Here is a 19,024-nt window from a genome sequence, read left to right as displayed (position 1 = left end):
ATCGATCCCACCCAGGTAAGCCCATTGTAAAGGTAGGCCTGGGAAGAAGAAGTAGGGGGTTAATAATTTTTTTTAATGAGTCAAAATTAATCTAAAAAAAAAAACAGTTTGGGGGGGGAGAATTAGGAAAATAGTTTAACCCAAAAATTTATTTTTGAAGTACTATATCTTTTTGTGACATGATTCACAATACTTTTCCAACACACCTCATTCACACTCACATTCATCATGTTGGAGTCTTGGAGGAAAAGGTTACAACTTTCACGTAGGCTTCCGTGCAAGAAAATTCTAAGATTTTACGTTGTTGAATCGATTGATATTCGTACGTCATTTCCTGTGGTAAATTGCGTCCCACCCCCTTTGATTTGCGTTCACCTTGGTGCACATGCGCGTGCTGCGGTCACTAGTGATGGGATTTTCGGCTCTTTTCGGTGATCCGGTTCATTTGGATCGGCTCAGTGAAAAGAGCCGGCTCTTTTTGGATCTCAAACGGCTCTTTTAACTTTAGCGTTTCTTTTAAATATTTATGACAAATTTAGCATACATTTTGATAAATGACTTGGTGAACAATATTGCACCCTACCGACTGAAAATAGCAACAATTATCAAGCAAAGAAATGGCTTTTTACTTGATTGAACAATAAAAAGGCTCCAAAAAATAAACAAGCAACAAAATACTTGCTTGGAACACTTCAATTTGTCCAGTCTTTGAGAACACCCTCTCTGACGGGACAGATGTTGCTACAATGCACAATCTACTCTCCATTACTTTGATCAAACGGGGGTAGACGAAAGCTCGGTATTTCCACCAGCTCAGTGGATCAGCTGCCCTTGGAATCTGTGGTTCTTCAAGATATGCCCTAATTTAGTGTTTTGTGTTTTTGCACGCTTGGCTAATACTGTAAATTAAATTCAGATTGCTTGCCAAGCGCCTTTGTGGTTTCCCGGACAGTAGGGGGCGATATGAACTAAAGACATCCAATTCACCAAGAAGAAGAATAAGTATAAGCACAAGAACGGTACCACATCCGGTTCAATGAGCAAGTTTTTCCGCTGTCCACAAGCCCTGTTCTCAGTGAGTAATTTTAACATTTTAAACGGACTTGGCACTTTATCTCTGAGTGTATAGATGTAGACAATTGGGGAGAGTTATTACGACACGTTGCTCCTTTAATTTTGTTGTTGTGACTCAACGTAAAAAAAACGTCAGCAAAGGGGGCAGCGAGCTCAGCTGTCAATCAAAAAACAATCGCGAACAGCGTTTGACTTGAATAGTATTCTGTATGTTTTCCACACCAAAGCTGCTATCAGCAGTGGAAGTGTGATGGCTTCACATCAGGGGGGGGGGGGGGGGCAGATTTGTTTCAAAACTATTCCCACAAATGCACCCGTGACTTTGTTCATTTGTTTTTCGAAAGGAGGTTGCTCATTGCACTTTAGGTCTGGGGAGAGAGCCGCGAGTGGATCGCTCAAACAGATGCATTGCGAGTGCAGGCACGTTTGGAAATGGACGAGTTGAAAGTAAAAGTCTGCCACTTTTCGAATAATGGCTCAAATTAAAAAGAAACAACTTTTTTTTATGGACTACAGCGTGTGACTTTCCACTTTTGTTTTGTTTTTCTGCCTGACCAGATTAGTCAGATTACTGGGCCAAAGGCGCAGTTGACATACCTGGAGGACATGCGGAAGGGACGCCAACCTGCATTTGGACGTGCTTGACTACTGAGCTGTGTGGTGTGCTTGAAGAGTTGATGTCTGATATCACGTTGCACCACAAGGTGGAGGTGAGTGCGCCCGCCCGCCTGTCTGTCTCACACTCAACTTAAACTTCTGCTTCGTGTACCGCACAACAGTGCCAACTCCACATAGCCAACCCGAGCATCATCAAGCACTTCTGGAATATGTTTTTAAGCCTTGAAGTGGACCAAGTTAGCTTAAAAATGTGTCTATGTATGCATATATATCTATATAATATACAGTATACATACATATGACTAACTTGGCCCACTTCAATGTCATTTAAAAACTTGACCAGAAAAGTGTGATCATGTTGTTGTGGAGTACATGGCAGTTAGTTTTTGTCTCAGTGAGAGAAGTCGGACGTGCTCATGTCCCCCTTGGTGTGTCATGAGATGTCAGTGACATCACGCATGAGCTGGTCAACCACATGCTCCCATTTCAGGCCTGTCGTCAGTGTTTGTGTGCGTGCAACTTGAACTGGCCCACACAAAGATTGACTGGTCAAATGCTTTCACATTGTCATGTTCGCTTTTCTGTCCAATAAATTGTTCAATTTGAATCTGAGTCTTTTCCTTTCATGACTCAATCCATCCTCAACTCACTCGAAGCCTTTTCAGAGCCTGACGTCTTGAGCTCAGACTTGCGCTTCAGTCACATCAGACAGTCTTTTCACTGTTCCCGTTGGTCTCCACATGACTCGGAACTCCAGGAATCGAGCTTTTGGGTCATGTGAAACCGACGGGGAACAGTGACTGTCTGATGTGACCCAAGTACAAGTCTGAGCTCAAGACTCAAGTGGGACTTTGAAAAAGTGCTGCAATGCCCGCCCCAAAACACACCCTAACCTCAATTTGCATAACCATGCCCACTTTCCAAGTTCTGGCCAATCAGGTTGCTCCAAATCTGCATAACCACACCCCAAAGGGCCCACCAATCAGAGAACACATACTTTGCGGAACCACTCCCCCTTTCCACCAATCACAGCATGTTATCGTCATGCTCCACCCACTTTCACAGCTATCAGCGAATCATTAGCCATCTTTCCAGCCAGGCCACACCCACTTTCCTGGAGTTATCTGCCTGGAAAAAAAACTCCAGGACAAAAAACTTTTGGAAATTTTTTTTTAGAAAGAAACAGAAAATAATTTAATTTTTTTTTTTTTACTATTAGACCATGTATAGTAAGGCATTTTTAGACAAAAAAAAACGACCATGTATAGTAAGGCGTTTTTAGCCAAAAAAAGACCATGTATTGTAAAGCGTTTTTAGACAAAAAAAACGACCATGTATAGAAGGCGTTTTTAGCCGAAAAAAAACGACCATGTATAGTAAGGCGTTTTTAGACAAAAAAAACGACCATGTATAGTAAGGCGTTTTTAGACAAAAAAAACAACCTTGTATTGTAAGGCGTTTTTAGACAAAAAAAACGACCATGTACAGTAAGGCGTTTTTAGCCGAAAAAAACGACCATGTATAGTGAGGCGTTTTTAGCCGATAAAAACGACAATGTATATAGTAAGGCGTTTTTAGCCAAAAAAACGACCATGTATTGTAAGGCGTTTTTAGACGAAAAAAACAACCATGTATAGTAAGGCATTTTTAGACGAAAAAAACAACCATGTATAGTAAGGCATTTTTAGCCGAAAAAACGACCATGTATAGTAAGGCGTTTTTAGCCCAAAAAATCGACCATGTATAGTAAGGCATTTGTAGCCGAAAAAAACGACCATATATATATAGTAAGGCGTTTTTAGACGAAAAAAACGACCATGTATAGTAAGGCATTTTTAGACAAAAAACGACCATGTATAGTAAGGCATTTTTAGCCGAAAAAAACGACCGTGTATAGTAAGGCGTTTTTAGACGAAAAAATCGACCATGTATAGTAAGGCATTTTTAGGCGAAAAAAACGACCATATATATATAGTAAGGCGTTTTTAGACGAAAAAAACGACCATGTAAAGAAGGCGTTTTTAGCCGAAAAAAAACGACCATGTATAGTAAGGCGTTTTTAGACAAAAAAAACGACCATGTATAGTAAGGCGTTTTTAGCCCAAAAAATCGACCATGTATAGTAAGGCATTTTTAGGCGAAAAAAACGACCATATATATATAGTAAGGCGTTTTTAGACGAAAAAAAACGACCATGTATAGAAGGCGTTTTTAGCCGAAAAGAAACGACCATGTATAGTAAGGCGTTTTTAGACGAAAAGAAACGACCATGTATAGTAAGGCGTTTTTAGACAAAAAAAACGACCATGTATAGTAAGGCGTTTTTAGACAAAAAAAACGACCTTGTATTGTAAGGCGTTTTTAGACAAAAAAAACGACCATGTATAGTAAGGCGTTTTTAGCCCAAAAAATCGACCATGTATAGTAAGGCATTTTTAGGCGAAAAAAATGACCATATATATATATAGTAAGGCGTTTTTAGACGAAAAAAAAGACCATGTATAGTAAGGCATTTTTAGACAACAAAACGACCATGTATTATAAGGCGTTTTTAGACAAAAAAAACGACCATGTATAGTAAGGCGTTTTTAGCCGAAAAAAACGACCATGTATAGTAAGGCGTTTTTAGACGAAAAAAAACGACCATGTATAGTAAGGCGTTTTTAGCCGGAAAAAAACGACCATGTATAGTAAGGTGTTTTTAGCCCAAAAACCCCCGACCATGTATAGTAAGGCGTTTTTAGCCAAAAAAACGACCATGTATTGTAAGGCGTTTTTCGACGAAAAAAACGACCATGTATAGTAAGACGTTTTTAGCCGAAAAAAACCGACCATGTATAGTAAGGCGTTTTTAGCCCAAAAAACCCCGACCATGTATAGTAAGGTGTTTTTAGCCCAAAAAACGACCATGTACAGTAAGGCGTTTTTAGACGAAAAAAACGACCATGTATAGTAAGGCGTTTTTAGACGAAAAAAACGACCATGTATAGGAAGGCGTTTTTAGACGAAAAAAACGACCATGTATAGGAAGGCGTTTTTAGATGAAAAAAACGACCATGTATAGTATGGCGTTTTTAGATGAAAAAAACGACCATGTATAGTAAGGCGTTTTTAGCCGAAAAAAAAGACCATGTATAAGGCGTTTTTAGACAAAAAAGAAAACGACCATGTTTTCTTTCTGACTTTCGGGTTGAGTGAAAGCTGGCGCGTTTTGGCTGCCGCTGCTCAACCCGTATTGTTTTGTGTTTTTTGTTATTGTAAAGTGTCCTTGGGTGTCTTGAAAGGCGCTTATAAATAAAATCTATTATTATTATTATTATAGTAAGGCATTTTTAGCCGAAAAAAAACGACCATGTATCGTAAGGCGTTTTTAGCCGAAAAAAACGATCATGTATTATAAGGCGCTTTTAGACAAAAAAAATGACCATGTAGTAAGGCGTTTTTAGACGAAAAAACGACCATGTATAGTAAGGCGTTTTTAGACGAAAAAAACGACCATGTATAGTAAGGCATTTTTCGACGAAAAAAACGACCATGTATAGTAAGGCGTTTTTAGACGAAAAAAACGACCATGTATAGTAAGGCGTTTTTAGCCGAAAAAACCCGACCATGTATAGTAAGGCATTTTTTTAAGTTGTATTGTGGTGATGTGTTTAAAGAAGTTGAGTTGAAGTGTTTTTTTTGTAATCAAGCTTTATTTCTTTTGCAGAGCAGACAATCACAAAAGCAGAGGAAAAAGTTGCAAGTTGGATGGCAGTCTGCTTGTTGCTGGTTGGGGAAGTGGTCAGCTCTTGAAAAGAACGTGGGACAGGTGTGTTGACCTGAGAGGAAAGGCATCCGTGAGTTACACGTAAGTCAATTTCTTGTGCAGACAAAGATGTGTTGGGCATGAAACTTACCAGGGAGATAGACTGTTGGGTCTTTCGAGAGCAGGAAGCCGATCATGTTTACTCAGTCAAAAAAGTAGTCACGATGGTGCATTGAACGAGTGTAAATGTCTCCTACTTTTCAGGCTGGCCCAAAGTTTGACTTCAGCACCTTGCGAATAACAGGAACAAGAGCAAAAAGTGTTGCCTGCAGGTGTGTGCTCGTAGGTGGACTCTGGCGGTGAGCACGTGGCTCCCTCTTGTGGCACGGAGGACCCAAGAACAATCTTCTTTCAACTCTGAAAAATGAAATGAGGCTTGTTGTGTTGGGTCGGTCTCAGTGACAGTCTTCTTCTCTGATCAAAACAATGTTGTCTTTTCCTCTGTTTAAAACAGTGTCTCCCCTAGCGGATATTCCACAAATTGCACCCTATTAAAAATATTCATTCCGTGTCTTTAGTGCATTTTTTTCACTTTTAAATTATCCTACGGACCTGATCAAACCTCATTGCGGGCCGGTTCCGGCCGTATGTTATACAACCCTGATGAATAGTAAGGCGTTTTTAGCCGAAAAAAACGACCATGTATAGTAAGCCGATTTTAGCCAAAACAACCGACCATGTATAGTAAGGCATTTTTAGATGGAAAAAAACGACCATGTATAGTAAGCCGTTTTTAGCCGAAAAAAACGACCATGTATAGTAAGGCGTTTTTAGCCGAAAAAACGACCATGTATTATAAGGCGTTTTTAGACAAAAAAACCGACCATGTATAGTAAGGCGTTTTTCGACGAAAAAAACGACCATGTATAGTAAGGCATTTTTAGATGAAAAAAACGACCATGTATAGTAAGGCATTTTTAGATGAAAAAAACGACCATGTATAGTAAGGCATTTTTAGATGAAAAAAACGACCATGTATAGTAAGGCGTTTTTAGACAAAAAAAAAACGACCATGTTTTCTTTCTGACTTTCGGGTTGAGTGAACGCTGGCGCGTTTTGGCTGCCGCTGCTCAACCCGTATTGTTTTGTGTTTTTTGTTATTGTAAAGTGTCCTTGGGTGTCTTGAAAGGCGCTTATAAATAAAATCTATTATTATTATTATTATAGTAAGGCGTTTTTAGCCGAAAAAAACGATCATGTATTATAAGGCGTTTTTAGACAAAAAAAACGACCATGTAGTAAGGCGTTTTTAGACGAAAAAACGACCATGTATAGTAAGGCGTTTTTAGATGAAAAAAACGACCATGTATAGTAAGGCATTTTTAGCCCAAAAAACGACCATGTATAGTAAGGCATTTTTAGACGAAAAAAAACGACCATGTATAGTAAGGCGTTTTTAAGCTAAAAACGCCTTACTATACTATGTCGTTTTTTTCCGGCTTAAAAAGGCCTTACTATACTATGTCGTATTTTTCGGCCTAAAAACGCCTTACTATACTATGTCGTTTTTTTCAGCCTAAAAACGCCTTACTATACTATGTCGTTTTTTTCGGCTTAAAAACGCCTTACAATACTATGTCGTTTTTTCGGCCTAAAAACGCCTTATACTATGTCGTTTTTTTCGGCCTAAAAACGCCTTACTATACTATGTCCTTTTTTTCGGCTTAAAAGCACCTTACTATACTATATCGTTTTTTTCGGCTTAAAAATGCCTTACTATATATACTATGTCGTTTCTTTCGGCCTAAAAACGCCTTACTATACTATGTCGTTTTTTTTGGGCTAAAAACGCCTTACTATATATACTATGTCGTTTTTTTCGGGCTAAAAACGGCTTACTATACTATGTCGTTTTTTTTGGGCTAAAAACGGCTTACTATACGATGTCGTTTTTTTCGGGCAAAAAACGCCTTACTATACGATGTCGTTTTTTTCGGGCAAAAAACGCCTTACTATACTATGTCGTTTTTTTCGGCCTAAAATCGCCTTACTATACTATGTCGTTTTTTTCGGCCTAAAAATGCCTTACTATACATGGTCGTTTTTTTCGGCTAAAAACGGCTTACTATACATGGTCGTTTTTTCCGTCTAAAACGCCTTAGTATACATGGTCGTTTTTTTCGGCTAAAAACGCCTTACTATACATGGTCGTTTTTTCCATCTAAAAACGCCTTACTATACATGGTCGTTTTTTTCGGCTAAAAACGCCTTACTATACATGGTCGTTTTTTTATGTCTAAAAACGCCTTATAATACATGGTCGTTTTTTTCGGCTAAAAACGCCTTACGATACACGGTCGTTTCTTTCGGCTAAAAACGGCTTACTATACATGGTCGTTTTTTTCCATCTAAAAATGCCTTACTATACATGGTCGGTTTTTTTGGCTAAAAACGGCTTACTATATATACATGGTCGTTTTTTTCGGCTAAAAACGCCTTACTATACATGGTCGTTTTTTTCGGCTAAAAAGCCCTTACAATACATGGTCGTTTTTTTCGTCTAAAAACGCGGCGTTTTTAGATGTAATGTACATGATTTGAAATGATTAAAAAAACCAAAAAAATACGGGCAAAATGTACAAGTTGACAGGTATGTACAGTCGGTCTGTGGCTGCCGCAGACGCGACGGGGTATGTGCTCAGCCTGCACTCCGTGCTGTACCTACCGAAGCCCCTCGCCCCTCCCCTTTCTCTTCTGCTCTACGTCTCTGAGCACGGCAGCTGAGCCACTGCCAAACCTCGCTTCAGACACGTGAAAAAGAGAGCGACAGAGAGAGAGAGTGAGAGTGAGTGAGAGAGAGAGAGAGAGAGAGAGAGAGAGAAGGAAAATGACAGAGCCGGCTCTCTCGAAGGAGGGTTCCGGCTCTCATCGTTCACTTCAAAGAGCCGGCTCTTTGTACCGGCTCGTTCGCGACCGACACATCACTAGCAGTTACACTCGCTCTTGATGCAAGCCATGTGATTGTTGATATTTTGATTTTCGCGAATAATTGTCGTTTTAACTTTCCTACGCAGACATTGACGTGAAAACGCGGCTTAAAATGTCGGTGGAGGCCGTAAACATCCACGCGCAAGTGGAGTCTGTGCTGGGTGCCCTCGTGAAAGCGGCCACGGTGGAGTTGACCAAACTGTTCGAGAGCAGTTACAGAGCTTCGGCTGCTTCGGTGGAAGTGGGCCGCGCCGACGGCGGCAAGGGGAGCGAGTCCCCGGATAGTTTGTCGTCTGCAGAGAGAACGCGCAGCATCGGGGTGCAAGTGGACGACGACATTAACTCACCGCTCACGCTGGCCTGTATGTTGCTCACTGAAATGCGTCTCTAAGATTTTTAGTCGGCGGTTAGTTATTCTGCAGCGAGCGACACTTTTGGGGCCAATGTCGCCGTTCCGTGGCCCCATGGTGGCTAAAAACAGCCGTAGGCACTTGCATGCACCGTCGAAATGACTATTAATACGAATAGGTTTGTTTTTGTCTGCACTTAACGCAGAGCTACTCGTTACAAAGGAATCTGACCCTTTGTTGCCTTTTGCAGATGGCGATTGTTGCCGAGAGTCCGGAAAGGAGCAGGAGGCGCAAGGTTGTCTCCGCGTTCTTTTTGCTGGAGATATAGCACGAGTCGAGGTGAAGACATGGGCCGTGGATTGGGAGGCAAAGTTTTGAGCTGTTGTTAATGAACCCAACTCAGCTATATTTCTTGAGCACTTTAAAACAACCACCGCTGTATACAAAGTGCTGTACGTGGAGCAAATATATTTCCAACAATAAATTAAGAACGAAGAGAGTATAAAGTACAAAAACATCAAAACTAAGAAAAAGTCTTGAGTCATGCTGAGTCAAAAGCCAAAGAATCCAAATGAGTTTTGAGACGAGTTTTAAAGATGGGCAGCGAGGGGGCTTGCCGAACGTTCAGTGGGACGTCAGTCCAAAGAGAGGGACTGGCAACGGAAAAGGCTCGGTCCCCTCTTAGCCTCCGTTTAGTCCTTGGTATCTCTAATGATGTTTGGTCCGCAGACCTGAGGCACCGGGCAGGTGAGTAAGGGCGGAAGAGCTCAAAGAGGTAAGTTGGGGCGAGGCCGTTTAAAGATTTGAAAACAAATAATAGGATCTTAAAAAGAACTCTAAAATGTATAGGGAGCCAGTGAAGGGATGCCAGAGTAGGAGTTATGTGCTCCCTCTTACAAGTAGCAGTCACGAGGCGAGCAGCAGCATTCTGGCCCAACTGGAGACGCTTCATGGAGGATTGGCTGACTCCAAAGTAAAGTGCATTACAGTAATCCAGCCGGGAAGTGACAAAGGCATGAATTTCTGTTTCAAAGTGCTCATTAGAAAGGAGAGGCTTGACTTTAATGAAGATCTTGGCAACGTTTTTGTTTTTTTAAACTTTGGACTGCAAACTATCAGTCGATCATTGTTTTGTTTTTCGTTTCGTGAAGCAGGCAGAAGCTTTGAATGAGGCAGAGTTCAGCATCCTTGAAACAGATTGTGGGCCGCAGACAGACGCTACTTTGGATGGTAAGTGGAGTACAAGTACACTCGTGTTAGAGGAATCTATGAGCAAAATTGTATCGTGTTTAAAGTTTCATTTAATCTGGGCACATCTAAACGTTTGGGTGCCTATCCAGCACCCCCAAATGCCTGTGCACAAAGGCGCTGGCCGGAGGGCTGTTGAAGTCCACAATTAGCACGTCAATGCAGGTGGGCGATCACGGGGGAGAGGGCGAAACTCTGTCACAAAAGGGGAATGAATGAATAATTCGGGAACAGCGGTTGAACAACAAAAGACGAGTTGAGAACACCCGTCGCGCCCAGACGACATTGGCCATCCGCAAAGTCTGCAACATGTTAATTCGAGACAGAAAAGGCGCCAACGTACTGGTGGTTCAATGTTTAAAAACAGGTAACCAATCACTACCGAGGGGCCGGACCAGGCGTGCGGTATGCAAATATCGGGGGGAAGTGTTTTCCTAGTACGTTACGATAAAAGTCTGAATTGGCGGTAGGGGAGCTTGAGAGTGTGATCGCGGAGCAACTAAACCGTCGTTCGCTCTCAGAGATCCGCTCCCGCCGATATTGAAGACAATTTTCCTGTGTGCCGAGTCATTTCTTTAACTGTCTGAGAAAATCTCGAACAGCCAGTTACCTTTTTGTACGTTTAAATGTGAAGTTGGTATGATCGAAACCATCCACTTTTGTTTTTGCAGCTCAAAGATGCGAGGCGAGGCGAAGCCCACCAGCTAAGAAGCAGCCTCCTGCGGCGCAACCCCACCCGAGCGATGAAGTCTCGTTTGTGCGTCCGCTAAGCCCGAAGCCCGAGTTTCCCGCGCCTCGGCCCGACAGCTCCGAGACGCCCGTTAAGGCGGAGCCCCATCAAGCTCGCGCCAGCGCAGCCAAGGGCACGGCTGACAGCCTGCGCCTCAGCGAAGGGGCCCTGACTCCGGCGCCGGTTGGCCTTTGGGAACATGTGCCCGCGCCAAAGGAGACCAAAAACCTCCTCCAGATGAAGCTGAAACTCGCCTCGCGGGATCGAAAGCTGAGGAGCGCGTGTGTGGTTCAACTCGTCAACGTGCTGTCTGCAGCGGAGTTGCGAGCGAAAATTCAGAAGAGCGGCGGCGGTAAAAAGAAGCGGCCCGTGCCGAAAGATTTGCGGCGCCATCAGGGCGTGCACACGGGCCGCCGCCTGTGCTGCTTCACGGCCTGCGAAAAAGGCGTATGGCGGCTGCAGAAAGCCGTCGGCCACTCCCGCGACGGCTACGCCTGCGGCACTTGCGGCAAAACGTTCAAGCGGCGCAAGCATCTGCGGCGCCACGAGCGCTTCCACACGGGCGAAAAGCCTTACTCGTGCTCCAAGTGTTCCAAGACATTTGCGCTCAGGAAGAGCCTCCGCCGCCACGAGAGATTCCACACGGGCGAGAGGCCGCACAAATGCACGCACTGTGACAAAAGCTTCCGCCTGCGAGTCAATCTGAAAACGCACCTGAGATTTCACACCGGAGAGAAGCCGTACCAATGCGGCCAGTGTGGAAAGATGTTCCGGATTCTGGGGAATCTGGACAGACACAAACTCAACCCGTGTGGATTCTTCACGCCGTCATTCCGGACCATTGCCGGCTTGTAGCCGAGACTCGCGCGCGACCCCTTTCGCGCCGCGCTTTGCCCGAATGTCAACGAGGCTGTCACGTTTGTTTTCTATAAATTCCAAGGGAAAGTTGTCACTTTTGAAATAGTAATCCTGCATTCCTGACGTGGATAAGGAAGAGTAAGGCTCCGAGACTGCGATGTGACGTTGAACGCAGCGGCGTTGGGGCGAGTGGTGTTTCCTCTCCGACGTGACAATTTGACAGAACTCTGTGTGAAAAGGGCTTTTCAAGAACGAGCGTAACGTTCGCTACCTCAAACCCAGTGAAGGTTCCATGAAAATGTTGCAGGGTTTTCTTTTGGATGTTTATTTTTATTTTTTTCAGAAAAACACTGATGTTCTCTTCCTTTTTATTGAGCTTGTACTACTGTTTAGTTCTGCGACTGGCTAAAGTTCTCTCAGGTTCTACAACCAGTACAAGGAGATGACGAGGTTGTGGATGACGTGTCCAACAAACGTTTCGGCTGATTCCGAATTTGCATTTACGGGTAAGGAAAACAAATGTGGACCTTTTGACTTCACGGCTTGTTACTGACCAAATAATTGATCTTCGCCATGTATTGATCCATTAGAAACACTGTAGTGAACAATTGTGTTGTTGCAGTCAGAGATGTTTTCTGATGCGATGCAGTGACAATCACGAACATTTTTGGATTTTCCTCTTTTGCAGCTCTTGGACTAGAAATCAAAAGTAGGGCACATGTTCTTTGCGGTATCTGATTTTTTTTTTAAATTTGTTTTTGTAGTTTAAAGGACCCTAATTTTTAACTCTGTCTTTATAACACGTTAAAGCCTGTCTTTGTGATACTTGAAATGCTATTCGTTGTACTTTCTACTTTTTGTTTGTTATGTCACGATTACAGAATGAATGAATTGTCTTTCCATACTGGAGAGTTTAGCGTTAAGGAACTACTGACTTTGTATTTTTATATTTCATATCTTCTGGAATCTGTATGGAAGTGGCAGAAGATTTGAGATTAAAATTTTTTTTAATCCATTGTTTCCGTCTGTGCAGGTGCACCCATAATTATACGCCAACAATGATGAGTTGAAGATTCTTTATTTTCAGGTTTCCTGTACATTTGACTACGTGGACCTGTAAAAGCAGCATGAAAAGAACACGTCTGCTTTCAAAGCTCCCTTTTTCAATGTGGCCAACCGGCTACACTTTGAGCCATTTTCGAACATCCTGCTCTTATGTGGCCATATGAAGTCCAAACGACGGCCCGTACTTGTCACATTTATCAAACTTTGAAGCAAATGTCCTTGTTCAAAACATGGTTTCCATGTGTATTTATATTGTGGCAGCTCCTTGATTGTAAAAATGTACAGCTGGCAATAATTGGCACCGAATGTCTGACTGTAGTAAGAGCACATCGAAACTTCCTTATTCAGAGGGAGGCATTTCCAGCTACACAATTACACTGTCTGTTGCCTTACGGACAGAACAGACCTAAAAAAAAAGACAGGGGTAATTTCTTCAATAAACTCCATCCATCTTCGATACCGCTTCCAGCCTATCGCGGCTGACTTCAGGCAAAAGGCGGACAACGCCCTGTGAATGACCGCCAGTCAATCAATCGCAGGGCACGGACACAAACAGCCAACCATTCACATTGTCAGTAAGAGAGCAACCAAATGACACTGCCGAGTAAACCACGAGTAACTTTCTTCTGATAGCAAAATGTTTGGCATCTTGAGAGCGAGACTTCACAATTGCTTTTCAAGACATTATTAAAGTAACACAAAAACTTAGAGTGAACAACATTGGATGCTTCCAAGAAATCCCGCTGCCTGACTAAAGGCCGTATTCCTATTTACGAGTATAGAGAAGACCGAAAAAAATGCCAGGCTTTAACAGTAACAAAGTTCGAGTCGCAGTACAACAATAGTTGATAATCTTGCAGGGTTGCCATTTATTTCACCGTTCCCATGGTCTGGTTTCTGATGGAGCACCATGCTTTGAAAATATCACTGGACAAAAGAAAAAAAAAAAAGTATATTTTTTAGTGTCGTATGTATTATATGCTCGCAACTACAGTGCACTCGTTTTGTGGCCATTGTGTTGGTGAATCGCAAACTCACCTGCAGTGAGAGGCCACGCACTCGTTACTGCAATATTCTTTGTCCCAATCCTCGCTCTCGACTGCTGGGTTTGTGCAGCCGGACCTCACGCACACACACGGCACAGCCGAACCATCGCATGGCTCGTTCACCTCCATCTCATCCTGAAATATGGGATGGCAAAGCATTACCCGCGTGTGGCGGTTGGAACGGCCGTCACGTGCGCAGCAGCGTTTGTCAGCGATGAAGCGGCATCAAGTCAAGTTACAAGGGGGGGGGGGGGGGGAGTCGGGTAGCTAAAACGGATCATTTTTGATGGTGTACCATACTGACTCAGATTTGTCAAACAAGAAACCATGTGACGCTTCTGTGGGGATGCAGAGCCAACAATTGCGTCTATCACCGCGATAACTGAGGCACAACAGGTTGGCGGTACCACGGTTAAGGGTGACTTTTCGTCTCCAGACTTTGCAATTAACCAACATCTCAATCAAGGCAATGCCCACAGCAAAAGGAAGACGCACCTCTTCTGAAGGCAGCACCTCCGAGACGACCTCGTCGTCATGCTGACCGGCTGACCCAGCAGAATTCACCACCTGCACTCCTGCCGCAAGCGTGGATGCCGAAACCGTCGGTGCCGCCGCAGCCGCGGTGGTGATGATAATGGGCTGCGTGTCTTTTCTCTGCAAAGAGGCGGGAACTATTTTGATCTGAAGCGGAGGCGGCGGGGCGGCTGTGATGGACACGGGGAGTCCCGTCACGCTTCCTCCCTCCCGAGGCTTGGCCTGGAGTAAGCGCGGCGGCGCCGGCGCCATTTGTTGGAGTGGCGGCGGTGGGGGCGCGTTCTGCATCTGCTGCAGGGGTGGCGGCTGGCGAGGGGAGCTGGACACCACGAAGGTGGGCTGCAAGGTGTGGATGCCGCCGGGCAGCAGGGTGACAAACTGCCCCCCTGTCTGAAGCATGTGTTTGGGGATTAGGATCTTGGTGATGGTCTGGGGCGGTGGGACTGCAGCGGCGGGGGCTGCTGCTGCTGGGGCGGCTACAGTGGCTGCTGGGGCCGCCGCTGTTTTGGTTGCACCCGTGCGGGAACGAGTTGCCCTCTCTGGGATATCCAGAATGATGTTGGAGGCACAGATGTTGGTGATGGTGTTTTCTTCGACATTATTTGCCGGACGGACAATCTGATGACTAACAGGCGGGGCAGCTGCAGGAGCTTGGCTGACATCAGGCGGAGGTGGCGAAGGTGCGGCCGCAACCACCTCGCAGGCGGACTGAGGCGTGAGAGGAGACGGAAAAATGAGCAAAAAAATCTGGGAATTCTACGACTGCTGAATCAATCTTACCTGTGAGAGTTGACTGGCTCGATAAGCTGCCAGAGCTTTTAAATACTCCTTTTTGGCAGCATCGGTCTTTTTCTTATACACCTAAAAGAAACGTAGTAAATGAGTTAGGTCCATCCATACAATTGGCCTTCATTAGTACAATTAGTTTTTGTGTTCTTTTGTTATATCATCACAGTCTACCTCATCCAGACTCAGGGACAACTGATAAGAATGTGAAAATGTTACTTGAAATTTGGCTGCACAGTTGAAGGCAAACTTGGATTTTTTTTCCCTCTAAAACGTTGTTTGTTATGTTTGCTAAAAGAGTCATGATGACTTAACAGATTGAAATCATAAATGTGATCTGTGGGGGTGGAGGCAGTTCAGCCTTCTCCAGCCCCCCCGCCCCCATCTCATGCAAGCATGCGCGCACCTGTTTCTGCTCCTCGGCCAGGCTGTCCCACATGGAAGCCACAATTTTTGACACCTCTCCAAAAGAAGCATTTGGATTCTGGCCTTTGATGGCCGCCTGGGTGTCTCGGAAAAAAAGAGCATACGCAGAAACTGGCTTTTGCGGCTCATTGGGATCTTTCTTCGGTCGGACCATTTTGGTAGCCGTCGCTGATGGGGGTGGTGTCCCCGAGGCCCTTTTGGAAGTTGTGAGGGAGACAGAGGACTGGACAGCTGGATGGGAGAGGACTGAGGTTGAGGACAGAGACATGGGGGAGTCGACCAGCACACTCCGCTGTGACAAAGACACATTAGAGAGTGTCATTTAGTTGCAGGGCAGGTGGGAAAGCATGGAACATCAAGGTGATATTGAAAGAGTCACAGAATACAAATATGCGGGTCGCCTGTCAACATACAGTTAAAACTCAGACACGTAAGCAACTAATTTTTTTTTTTTAAAGGAAAGTGATACAATTCGTTTCAATGGGGAAAGATGATCTGGGCCATGGAACAAATTAAACTCGTATCTCAAGGTATCCTTGAATTCTTGAAATGACTCAAATGAGGGCTTTCCTCAATGTTCAGCGAAAACGTAAAAGGTGTGAATTGGCGGCAATGTCTGCGTGTAAAACACCTTTCACCTTAAAGTCATCCATGTCCTCATCTTGTAAGGAGCCACCTGGGGAAGGTGTCGCCGATAGCGGCAGTTCCGAGGTCGCAGCGGGAGGTCCCATGCAATCTCCTCCGAGACCCAGCGCCAACTCCGTCTGGTTAATGGTAGACAGCTGACCGCTTCCTAATAGCCCATGAGCGATATCGGCGAGTTGAACATCGATAGTCATTGGGGATGAGCTGCCAAAATGGGAGCCGCCGCTGTTACCCAGCTCCTGAGGATTGATTATATGAAAACAAAGTAGAAAAGCGCAGAGTTAGGCAAAGCAATACTCACTCACAGTACACCTACAGACTCTTCTGAGTCTGTAATTAACCTCACAAATTCATTGTGTGTTTATAACGTACTTGGCCAGTAAAGATTATTCTGATTCTGACACGCATTGTTTTGGGGAATGCAGAAGGAAGCCAGCCTGCCGAGAAAAAAACCCAGGGGCCATACTTCACATTTATGTGAGCAAAACACATCTGTAGTGATCCACATTTTTGGTGTGTCTCATGTGTTTTATTTAGATTCTTGCCATGTTATTTATTAGAGAAATGTTGGTTCCAAACTGCCCCAGACAATATTCGTGGGACAGATGCATGCTGAAATATTGCATTTAGTATTGATGGTGTCTATAACCGTGACGTGACAGTAGGCGGCATTAAGAGTCAAAGTCAGTTGGTTAACATTCCATTAAAAGGCCAGGTACCATAACGCATAGTCCACCACCGCCCAATAGACAACGGGTACAATCCGCATCTCAAGTAAATAGCCATGTGAGGAAATAGCATTTTTAGGAGGTGGAGTACATACCAATGATGAGGAACTGAGAAGGGCTCCTCCATTTGCCTGAGCCATGGCCCCCATGTTGAGATGCTCCAGGCCTTGGGAGCCGTTATTCACAAAGGCGGATGCAAAAGACGGATCATTAGCTTGCACCACCAAGTTGTTAACCAGGTTACGAGAACCCGAAGGTCCCACGGTGCCACCTGACCCATCTGACATCTCAAAGTGAGACACTGCTTCAGCAATACCTAGGGACGTATCTGGGTCGAGTGAGATAGGGGGAATCTCAAAAACCTCATCTCCGAGGCTGGGGGTGTGGAAAGTCTGCTGTTAGGTGGGAAGAAAACAGTTTTTGGTGGTCAGCAATTGTGCCCATTTTGGAAAGCAGTTTGAGCTTTAGTTGATGCCCTTGATATCAAGCTTTAGATCCAGGCTTCACTCGTAACTAGTAGAATGACTGTGTCTCAATAGTAATGTTTTTGTCCACTGCTAGTCTCACTTTTGGCCTCGTATCCATTGGCACTAGTAGCACTATTAGGCCCAACGAAATGACATTTCAGGCTCAAATAGAATTAAAACGCCCAGTTGTAGTTTTGCCGATCGTCTATTTGTCCTGCTAGTGAGGCCAATGAGCCGACTAGGTCCATGGACCTTAATATGGTTATTAGGGGCATCGAATGCTTAAACGGCTTTCCATAGCGCTATATTATCTTGTATCATTCAAAGGCGGAATGAGTGAAATATTTGAATTCAGTTACCTCAGCGGACAAAAAGTGATGAGCGCCACCACCTAGATAACTATCGCTGCCCTCTGAAAACTGAAACACATGGTTGGCATTAAATGACAAATTTCGTTTTTCCCACTTACTTGTTTTAGCAAAAAAATGTGTTTGGGTTACCTTATTTCCTTCGGTGTATCCACCATATGTTTGGTTGCCCAAAAACTCAGAATCAACATTTTGAGCACAACCGTCAGGGAGTCCAGAATAAAAATTAAGGTCCATTTTGCAAAGGTACTTTTAATTTTTTGTCTAAAAAATATTTGTATACATATAGATCAAATTAAACCATGGATAACCAAACAATTACGAAAATGCTAGTAGCTATCTGGCTAGGTAGCTAGCTAACTAGCCAACTAACATAACCGTGTGCTATTATATTAACACCTGGAAACGTTTGTGGCGTTAGGCTGACATCATCCAGCCATAAGTATCATTCGATGTTACAGCGATTTTGAGTTCACGTCAAAATAACGTCTCGTGAGCGGAAAAGCTTTGATCAAACTGAAAAGCCATTCATCAGGACAGTACGACGTTACAACAGAGAACGGGCAGTTCAGGGACCGTCGGAAAATAGAAAACCCAAAGTCCTCATTAGACCAACACGGAGCACCTGCGCCAGAAAGAATTGAACCGGCATAATAAAACGTAATTCGTTGAAAAAACTAAAGTATATTCCTGAATGTCACCCCGCACCCCACCAAGAGTCCAATACAACATAGCTATGTTTTAAGATGTCGTGCCCGTTTCGTTTCCTGAACGATCAACAGCACAAAAACCTAATTTATCTGACGTTTATTTCACGTCAAAACAACGTCCTATTACGCGCTTTGGCCGGAGTAGGCGGTATTAAACCAATGGTGGGTCTTCGCTATATTTTGCGTCATCAAGGAAACACAGCACTCCAGCAGTATGACATTAAGTGGACCCCCCCGCCCCGATGTTTTTCCTCATTAAAAATCAGTTTCCAGAAACAAAAGTAAAAACTAATTCAAATAGATAAACCAACTGTCTGATGTTGTCAAACATCGGTGATCGCTGAGGAGTTTTCAATAGAGAGAGAGAGAGAGAGAGAAACGTATCTTCACTGTTGAGGGGACAACCTTGACCTTGAACCCGGATCCGAGGTTGTGTCCAAATTCAGATTTTTTTTCCACCCACGTGACGTCACTACTCGCGCAAAAATGTTAAATTTGCATCAATTAGACAGAAGCAAAGCCTTCGTATCTTATACAGTACGTTTACCTCTCGAGAAATGGGGGTGGGCTACATCATGACCCACAACACATGGCTGTATTCCATATTGGAATGCAAGATAACAGCTGCTTGGTGA

At 43.9% G+C, this 19,024-nt stretch overlaps 2 protein-coding genes and 1 long non-coding RNA gene across 4 annotated transcripts; 2 read left to right on the top strand and 1 right to left on the bottom strand.

Moving 5' to 3' along the window:
* The first annotated feature begins 1,014 nt into the window (after positions 1 to 1,014).
* Positions 1,015 to 6,011, top strand: LOC147194933 (uncharacterized). Its single transcript, XR_015102852.1, has 5 exons — positions 1,015 to 1,075; positions 1,419 to 1,521; positions 1,633 to 1,784; positions 5,402 to 5,542; positions 5,705 to 6,011. It is a non-coding gene; the product is annotated as an uncharacterized LOC147194933 (long non-coding RNA).
* Positions 6,012 to 8,442: 2,431 nt separating this feature from the next.
* On the top strand, positions 8,443 to 12,615 carry LOC147194932 (uncharacterized). Of its 2 annotated transcripts, none has more exons than XM_086129652.1 (4): positions 8,443 to 8,790; positions 9,029 to 9,117; positions 9,933 to 10,008; positions 10,698 to 12,615. In XM_086129652.1, the coding sequence occupies exons 1-4, from the start codon at positions 8,541 to 8,543 to the stop codon at positions 11,609 to 11,611; spliced, it is 1,329 nt and encodes a 442-aa protein (XP_085985778.1). In that variant the 5' UTR covers positions 8,443 to 8,540; the 3' UTR covers positions 11,612 to 12,615. The 2 variants fall into 2 exon arrangements, with proteins under 2 accessions (XP_085985778.1, XP_085985777.1); XM_086129651.1 differs by having other exon boundaries at positions 9,930 to 10,008.
* Positions 12,616 to 12,675: 60 nt separating this feature from the next.
* On the bottom strand, positions 12,676 to 18,407 carry tox4a (TOX high mobility group box family member 4 a). Its single transcript, XM_086129650.1, has 9 exons — positions 17,812 to 18,407; positions 17,671 to 17,730; positions 16,940 to 17,239; positions 16,110 to 16,355; positions 15,452 to 15,763; positions 15,040 to 15,120; positions 14,221 to 14,967; positions 13,718 to 13,860; positions 12,676 to 13,606 (listed from the first exon to the last, which is right to left on the bottom strand). The coding sequence occupies exons 1-9, from the start codon at positions 17,914 to 17,916 to the stop codon at positions 13,549 to 13,551; spliced, it is 2,052 nt and encodes a 683-aa protein (XP_085985776.1). The 5' UTR covers positions 17,917 to 18,407; the 3' UTR covers positions 12,676 to 13,548.
* Positions 18,408 to 19,024: the final 617 nt, after the last annotated feature.

This window comes from Hippocampus guttulatus, chromosome 14 (assembly GCF_054856545.1).
Source record: "Hippocampus guttulatus isolate MCC_2025c chromosome 14, RoL_Hgut_1.0, whole genome shotgun sequence".
NCBI classification, from domain to species: domain Eukaryota; kingdom Metazoa; phylum Chordata; class Actinopteri; order Syngnathiformes; family Syngnathidae; genus Hippocampus; species Hippocampus guttulatus.
Note: the sequence above shows the minus strand (reverse complement) of the source record. Positions and strands in the feature narration are given on the sequence as shown.

Bases quoted from the DNA above. Each gene is read 5' to 3' on its own strand.
- LOC147194932 (XM_086129651.1), top strand. From the start codon at position 8,541: ATGTCGGTGGAGGCCGTAAACATCCACGCGCAAGTGGAGTCTGTGCTG. The intron at 8,791-9,028 runs GTATGTTGCTCA...TGCCTTTTGCAG, and splicing joins CTCACCGCTCACGCTGGCCT to ATGGCGATTGTTGCCGAGAG. The intron at 10,009-10,697 runs GTAAGTGGAGTA...TTGTTTTTGCAG, and splicing joins GACAGACGCTACTTTGGATG to CTCAAAGATGCGAGGCGAGG.
- tox4a (XM_086129650.1), bottom strand. From the start codon at position 17,916: ATGGACCTTAATTTTTATTCTGGACTCCCTGACGGTTGTGCTCAAAAT. The intron at 17,240-17,670 runs GTAACTGAATTC...CCCACCTAACAG, and splicing joins ATCACTTTTTGTCCGCTGAG to CAGACTTTCCACACCCCCAG. The intron at 13,861-14,220 runs GTGCGTCTTCCT...CCCATATTTCAG, and splicing joins AGGTGCTGCCTTCAGAAGAG to GATGAGATGGAGGTGAACGA.